The 8,779-nt window shown below is 40.3% G+C and overlaps 1 protein-coding gene across 2 annotated transcripts in view; it reads right to left on the bottom strand.

The window, feature by feature from the left end:
• FBXO11 (F-box protein 11) overlaps positions 1-8,779 on the bottom strand; it is a 68,319-nt gene that overhangs the window by 45,049 nt on the left and 14,491 nt on the right. Inside the window, exons 3-4 of one of the 2 annotated variants that reach the window (XM_019516306.1) lie at positions 3,955-4,099; positions 2,249-2,378 (exon numbers count right to left, since the gene is read on the bottom strand). In XM_019516306.1, coding sequence (XP_019371851.1) covers positions 2,249-2,378; positions 3,955-4,099 — 275 coding nt within the window. The remainder of the gene's footprint in view (positions 1-2,248; positions 2,379-3,954; positions 4,100-8,779) is intronic. The other variant, XM_019516307.1, reaches the window with a different exon arrangement.

Below are 8,779 nucleotides of genomic sequence, written 5' to 3'. Positions count from 1 at the left end.
TTGTTGTGTATTCCTTTTTTGTTGAGCATGTTGCAATGAGAGAGAGAGAGAAAAAAAAAAGACAAATAAACGAGGAGAGCAGAGAACCAGTCACAAGCAGATGCACACAGAAAACCACGTGCACAAACACAGAGAACCAGAAGACACCCAGAGCAGACATGCACACAAACATCCAGAACCAGACACATGTGTGCGCACAGACACACAGAACCAGACAGAGGCAGACAAACACACACAACCAGTTGTGCAGGCACATGGAGCCGGGCTCCTGGGCCACTGGACAAAGTCCGATTCAAAAATGCCATGGTCCCACCAGAGCCCCTGCATTTCCCCAGGAAGCCAGCCGCTGGGCTGCAGTGCAGCTGGCTGAGGACCTGGTCCGGAGCCTGACCATCACTCAACCACCCACCCACCCACCCCGCATAGTTAAGCCCACAAAAGGTGTGGTGCTCCTGGCAAGGGGCAGTGCCAGCCTCATCCTGGTGTGGGGCTGGGCTTGGAGTGGGTGGGAGTCAGGCGGGCTCAGCTGCAACCCCTGCTGCAAGCAGCCTGGGCTCCATGATTCGCAGCAGCTACCAGAGCCTGGGCTGGCTGCAGCCAGGAGGCTGCAAACAGCTGCTCCGGGCTCCAACATCAGCTCCATACCAGCGGGTGCATGCGCACCTCAGAGTGAACGGTGGGGATAGGGCCCGAGGTATCGCAGCCCTCCTGCTGTCCACTTGAGGTGCATGTGCATTCGCTGCTGGCATGGAGCTGATGCCGGAGCTGTGGAGCCTGTCCAGAGCCCAGGCTGGCTATAAAAAGCTGCATCGGGCTTGGAAGTCGTCAGCTCTGCGCCAGCAGGGGGGCAGAGGCCGGGGCTGCGCTGCCTCAGACCCCTCCCCCACCATCTGCTCCGAGGCACACGTGCACCTGCCGGTGTGGAGCTAATGCTGGATCCCAAAGTAGATGTTTGCAGCCTCCTGGCTGCAGCCAGTACAGGTTCTGAGTAGCTGCTGCCAACCATCAAGCCCAGGCTGCTCCCAGCAAGGCTTGCAACTGCCCAGCTGCCTGCTGGGGGCAGCCTGAGCTTCGTGGCTGGCAGCTCCCTAGAGCCCAAGCTGGCGGTAGCATGCTGAGCAAAATAGCCTCGTATGCCATGCTTGGCATACGTGCAGGGAGTTGCTGACCCCTGGACTAGAGGAATGGAAACAACACTTTATTTACAGGAACTAATATAAATAAATATTTACAGTTCAGAAGTAACAGTCTTGCTACTGCCCTTGCAAAGGTTTTGAGGCTAGGCTTGTGATCTCCTGCAATAAGAAAGGAAGTTCCTACTGCCTCATCCAGACCCTCTCATAGGACACCACCTTTCCTGAACACTCTGCTTCCAGGAGGCCTTATGGTCATAGAATTGGCCATTGCTGTGGAAAATGTCTTTTTTTCCCCCCCTAAATTCTTCCCCTTCCTCCTCCACCAAATTCAGCCTTCCAAAAGCAGGGTGCATGTTATCTGGGGCTATGTGGTATACAAGAAATATGCTGTTCTTCTTCTAACATATATATATCTTCCTGAATGTGACATGATTGTCACTATCCTTGAAAACGAACATCATTTCATCTTTAAAGAGAGTGTTGGCATTTAAAAAGGTGATATAGAGAAAAGGGGAGTAGCAACATCTCTTTTTATCAAAATGTGGCCAGATCATGAAAACTTCTCTTACCATTTTTCCTAAATTCTGTGGGTGCTTGTGAGATGGGGTAAAAATTATATTTAAATAAATATGTCTACTCCTTTTCAGCTTTGCACCCACTTTTCACAAACACACTAGCTCTCCTATACTTACAGTCTAGAAGTTCTATTACCCAACATGACTACTACTACAAATTAAAATTTATACTCAATTATAAATTAACATACCAATCTTGATATTGTATATTATTTTCTAACCCCTTTACACACATTTTAAAAGGTATGGTGTCCATTCATTGTTATGTTTTGATACTTTGGATTAAGATTTAAACCATTTTTCCATACAGGACAATCTACTGTTTAATTCCTATCAGGCTACGAGGGGCAACAAGCCTCCAAACCCTATACTGTTATTCCCTTTAAAGCCTGAAAGACAAGTAATGTGCAGATGGTCTTGTTGTCAAGGAACTCTTCTACTTGCCCGGTCTGTTACTAAACTCTGGTACTTTACCTCTGCAAGTCATCTTTAAAACAACATCAAGGTTTTTTGTGATCTAAAAAGAATCACTCATACCAGTTGCTGAAAGCTCTCTTTCCAGGGGTTTGGGTGTTCATATTCTTCTGGATTAATCTGATAGAATTTGCCAGGTTCGGGATGCATCATTGGACGTGTATATTCAAATACTTCCATATACAGTCGTTTCCTGAAATACAAGACAAATTGAGCGTGCTTAAAATGCTGCAAAGTTATAAACTGGTTGTATCAGAATTAAAATCAAACCTTGAATGTACAATTTCCAAAGTATTCACTGTTCAGTTAATTCTGCTCCCATGGAAGTCAAATGGTAAAAACTCAAGATTTTACTGGGAGCAGAGTTAGTCCAATATTTAACACTTTCAAAAAAAGTTCTCCTCAAAGCTTTGAAAACCAAAAATATCTTTATAAAAATGAATGAATAATTTCCTAAATTAAACTATTTACATTGATCATTATACCTAATTAAGACTGATGAGGCTGTTGTTTTTGTAATGTGAATTATGTATATACTTAAGGGCTGAACGCAGCAGTGCTCTTAAAACACATTGGCCCCTGCCACATATTCAAATGAAAGCTGGATAGAAACCAGCCATAGAGTTGTTACATATTTTTAAGCATTAACTTTATAGTTGGTTGGCTTTTTTTTTTTTTTTTTTAAATATAGCTGGATGATCATTTTTTATGGCAAGACAATTATTTTGCATATGGGGCCAATCTAAATTTACTGCATGATTAACTAGTTAATTGTAATATATGCAACATGTGGCATACATTAACTGATTAAGTTCATAAATGCTTTTCTGAATAGGGACAAGAGTAAAGCCTTTTATTAAATGCCTTGCTGAAACATTTAATTTTGTAAGTGTTAAAACTGTTCAGGAAGTTGAAACTGAGCTCTCCTTAGAATTTTTTTTAAACACAAATATCGTACCTGTTAAAAAGCTGACAAATGCATTGTACATGTTACATGTTGGGTCTGATAGAGTAAATTATACATCACATTACTAGATAAATTCAAATAAAATAGTCGGGTCTGTCTCAACTTCTAGAATACAGGAGATTTTTCAAAAGTTAGATTGTGTTGATCCCTGTTATATAAGGATACTAAAATTCAGAGGTCATGTTTCCATCAGAAAATACATCTTCTATTGTTGTAAGTAACCACTAAGATTAAACACACTTGACATACCAGATTTTATGTTCAGATTTCATTCTAATTCTACATCATCTAAGAAGTCCCTCATACAACGTTCCTATTCAGAATACTGATTTTCATTAAATAAAATATCTAAAAGGCTTCCAATAACCCTAGCAAAAGAAATAGACAACATATCCTTTTAGAAATCCAAGCAAATAAAACTTACATTAAATTCCTAATTTAGTAACAGAGTAAATCTTCTTAGATATTTTAAAGTACTTGCTATTTTAAGTGAAGATGCACAAAAAACTTTTCAGAGAGAAGAAAAAGGGGGTGGGGGACAGGAAATACTGAAAGAATGAATCACTGTACATTGAACAACTATTATTACATTATATATTCAAAAATAAAGTTTCACTTTGTGTGCGCAACAGATATGTTTATGCAATAAATAATGTTTATATTAAGTTACGCATAGCAAAAAAAAACAAACAATTGTTTTAGTTCAAGCTAATTATAACTTCTAACCAGCATTTCAATTTTTTATTATACTTGGCATTATGTTCAGCATATACAAGCTAATGAGGAATAGCTGTTCACTTACCACAAAATTGGATCATTAGCCAGCTCACTGAAGCGTTTACACACACAAGCTGCTCTACAAAGATCCTGCTCCAGCAAGTAGGAGAAGATCTTCAGAACCACTTCATCTGGCAATTTCTCCTGAAGATACTGTTCTGCGGGTGCTGCTATTAAAATATTAATGGACCTAAGATTACTGATGCATTTAACCTACCTAGTTTCTGACTGAAAGTGATCAATGACTTTCCATACTCTAGTTGTAAGAGTGGCTTTTGCACATTGATTAGTACTACAAATTTAGAGAGAATCTATTCAACACACAATAAAAAAGGTATTAAACCTTCTGCAGCCTCAATCTGCTAGTTTACTTAAAGAGCAAATTGAATCTAAATCCAGAGGCATAAATAAAAGGAAATAACTGTGAAATCATAGTTAAGGTTAAATTTAGATTTCCTTCAAGGTTTTCTTTCAAACCTTTCTCCACCTTTTAATTGGGGCAACCAATCTGCTTTAAAATTGGCATGCTTTAGGTAAAAAGTTGCCATATATGTCTCTCAATATGTACATGATAAAGTAAATCTTTTAACACTTTATTATTTATTTCCCGTTTCTCATTGATACTTAGTCCATCGCAATCCTGAAGTCCCAATCTCCTCAAAAAATCTCTTCAAGCACAAGACAAATTTTCCTACAAGGATCATTCACTAGTAACTGCTATTATACTTCCTCTTTCACCCCATGCTGACAATACCAGAAAAGAGATATGTATAGTGCAGGAGATCCTTAACTAGCAATGGTCCCAACAATATTTCTTTATCCCCCCCCACCACCACCCTTTGGTGCTCTTGCTTTAATCTCTCTTTTAAGGTGAAAAATGTTGAATAATCTATGTTGATCACTTCAATCTCTCGATGTATTTAGTGTGCAAGATATGACATCAAGGTAGAGTAAAGACTGAAAGGTAGTGCAGTATTCAACCTGCACAGTTCTACTTTCTAATTCCATACACAATTTAACCTGAAAAATTGCTCTTCCATTTTTGCGAGGGGGGGGGGTGTTTATCTTAAACATACTGTCCCTAACAGACAGATTTCACAGTGGGATACTCAGTCTCTGTATCCACTAAAGGCTTAACTACGACAGCTCCCCAAAAAGAATGGAACAGAACAACAGCTTCCAAAGCTAAAACATAGCTATGTAAGTTAATGTAGTATTAGTTTGCAGCATATGGTACAAGTTGAACCTTCCCCCCCGCCAAAAAAAAAAAAAAATTAAGGGTCAAGAAATTTAGAATGGTTCTTACAAGAGAATATTTTTTAAAAGAATTTTAAAAATAAGCCAAGCTATAGCCAGAAAAAAACCTATGAATATAAAATTCAAATCTTCCACAGCATGCTAGGCTATGAGATGGATAGTTCCAGAAGGAAAATTAAATAGTAAGACAGAACTTTTTTCTTTTCTGTCCCTTTCATTGTCAGGTCATATTCAAAGTCTTCAAAGTAGGGTTGCCAAGGCTGACAGGAAGAGAAGATTCAAATTAAATAAAAGATGAAGTTGGATAGGTTATTCAGTTATTGTTCTGCAGGTGCTATTAAAGTATTAATATACATAATGTACAGCTCGAGTGAAAGATCACTTGCTTTCCACACTTTCCACTTAACAACTAAGGTAATTTTTACACAATTAGTACTACAAATAGAGAGACACCCACAAAATGTTCTGTTGCATCTGTTTACCAAATAACACTTCATCTGCAGAGAAAAGGCAAGTTCAACTCCATGGGATTTTGAAAAAGTTTGGTTAAAGTACCACGCAGTGGCCTGCACTTTAAGCTACACTATGAATTTATCTCCCCATTCGACATCAATCACAGCTTTTTTTTACATGAGTGCACACCAATTTTTCACAGAAGCTGTACCGAGGCTCTTAACATCCCTATGTACATACTCATATCCTACACCAGTGGTTCCCAAACTCCCGCTGCTGGGAGTGGAGTACAGTGGCCTGAGGGCAGGGAAGCTCCCAGCACGCAATGCAGCTCGTCCTTTGTGTGCGGTGCCACCGGCATTGCCCCTGCAACCCTCATTTGGGTCATAACCCAAGGTTGGGGACCACTGTCCTACGCTGTCTGTTCATGTTCACCATATGCTGTTATGTTTCCTTAGGACAGTCCTTAAGACTTATCCAAAATGACAAACATAGTATTTGTTACTATACAAAGATGATTACGGTGACTCTGAGAAAGAAAGCCAGTCAGTCTGAGAAACTGCCATGCCCCAATATAAATATTTACAGTTGAGAGCTTGGCATCATGTCTTATATCCTCCTGAACAAAGAGGTAGTAGTCAAGTTACATTCAATGGAAAGCAGCAGAGATGAACCAAGTATAAAGAATGCAAAGACAGTTTTAAGAAGTTTTGTGTCACTTAGAATCTTGTTTTGATCTTGAACTGTGTGTTACTGAGCTCTACACTGTTTAAGTGAGGTGGTTCTGAGGAACTGAGAGACTGATCAACAATTCTTTGGCTTCTTTCAGTTTCACACTTGTCCAAAAGGCTATCACTGCACCCCCTGCTCAGACTGCCATGTAGAAACTCTAATGTATGCTTTAACCTGCCAAACTGATGCTTCTTTTATAACACCAGTGTATGAACTTTATTCATGTAATATAAAGATATCAATGGTGTTTCTTCCAAGTGACCACTTCTGGTCAGTATCTTACGCCAGTAGGTTTTTGGTGAGGTTTTTTATTTTTAAATCAGCAATGGATTTTTGTCAGAGAACAGGCTCGGGGGAGGGGGGTGTTATATATACGGTTTTTCATGGAGGGAGACAAAGCTCTAGTTGTGTCTTAATCAGGTACAAGACCCAAAGATCTGAGGGTCAGTGGAAAGATGACTAGGATCGCTGTGGACCATTCCGTTGGTAACTCTCTCTCATCTTCAGCCTCAGCATATTAATGGGAATGACTGGATTAAAAATGAGGTTCTGAGATTATGTTTGAGACAAGGCGATCACAAACTTCACTTCCAACTCTGTTCCTCTTGGAGGCTTCTAGTTTTCCTCCATTACGCCATGGCACAAAACAGGTTCTGGTCTTTCAGTCTGCCTTGCTCAGAGAGTTGAGTGGTATAGATTCCACTCCCACTCTTTGATCTTGACTTTTCCTATCCTTTAAATGTGTAGAACCCCAGAGGATCAAATGTGATAGTCTCCCCAAGGTATAATCAAAATTACTTCCCTGAAGAGCACCAAAGAAATCTGCCTTCTTTTAAGTTTATACATACCATACTTAGAAAATCTTTTTAAAGGAAATGGGAATGCAGTCAGCCAGATTAGATTCATATATCCAAATAGTTTATATTCCATATTCTTCTTTGGATCATCTCTCAAAAGTCAAATATAAAACCAGATATCCTTACTGTAGAAAGCCTAGTTAAAAACCTGAGACACTGATCTTCAAGCATCAGATTCAGGTATCTCCTCTTGACTAGATGATCTGTGAGGTGTAACTGTCTCAAATAGGTTTTGAAGACTTCAAAGTGTATTCCTGGGTACCCATGGATAGCAACACATCTCAAACATGCACCACCCACATGCTCCCACCAACCTAGAAGATGCTGATGCCATTCTAGGGATGCCCTCATTTCAGCTCTTAAGATGTGTCTGGCATGCTTAAGAAGGAACAGGGAATGCTGCCCTGAGTAGCTTCAACACCGCATTTCCAGGTTTGGCAAGTATAAGGAGAAGAGGGTAGACAGGGTACTCAAAAACAAGGCTCTCTATCTAGGAGCACCAAACATGTGAAGTAAGCACCCTAAGAGGGGTGCTGAAGGCAATGTGATACCCTGATTTACAAAAGGACTAGAAGTTCTGTACTGTTTGTTTCAGGAATAACCTTCTTTTCTGCTCCTGGGATGACATTCCTGGGAGAATGGTGTCATTATGAGAGGAGAAGAGTATTATCAGGGTGCCTGACAAAACAGTTTGAAGTATGAAGGAACTCCACCAATCTCCCCAAAGAAAGGGAAACTACTACTTACGTGAAACCTACAGACAAAAATAGGTAGTAAGTCTATTTCTGGTGGAAGAGGATTTGTATTGTGTTTTGATTTACCACTGTTAGGTTGTAGCCTAGTAATATCTCACTAGAGAATAGGTAGTACACTGGAAAGAGACAAGCCATCAGAATCCGTGGAACCTACCGGAGGAGACAGAAGTACTGTAGCTACCTTAAAATCTAATAAACAGATGAAGAGAATTCTACAGCCTTCTCAGCAGAAGTGCTGCTTGTATGTTGGTTGAGAGTATGAATTTCATCATCTTGGTTGCTGAGGGGAATCCCATTTTCCTCTGGAAGACAGGGAAAGTCTCTAGTGTAGATAAGGTCAGACTTAGTTTGGACTTGGGCAAGTAGTTTAATTCTGGGTCAAAGAATGACTGTTCCAGTGGTTAGGACATCCACTAGGGAAGATAACCATCAGGTTCCAGGTGCTGTTCCAATTAATATTTAAGTAGTTCATTCAAAGTGAAACAGCTTCAGCAGGAGTACCTGAGAGAGAACCACATGAGAATACTGTCTACTCAAGTCACTGGGGCACTGAGGAGATGACCACTGCTCTGAATCAAGCAAAGGGAATCTGAGCCTAAGCCTCCCATATGCCAAGTAACTGGGATGCAGTTATGGGTAAAATGCGGACGGGAGCTGTGCACCCTCCTTCATCCCTTCTATTTTGTGAATGTAACTCTTAGCTTTTAATAAAACTGCCCATAATTTGGGGTAAAATAAAACCTTTGGGGAGAGGGGATCCAGAAGTTCATTTCAGGTTCAGCGTGCTGGGGGAAGG

This window comes from Gavialis gangeticus, unplaced genomic scaffold (assembly GCF_001723915.1).
Source record: "Gavialis gangeticus isolate Ggan-Ray unplaced genomic scaffold, GavGan_comp1, whole genome shotgun sequence".
NCBI classification, from domain to species: domain Eukaryota; kingdom Metazoa; phylum Chordata; order Crocodylia; family Gavialidae; genus Gavialis; species Gavialis gangeticus.
The sequence above is the reverse complement of the archived record's forward strand: the minus strand, read 5'-3'. Positions and strand labels throughout refer to the sequence as shown.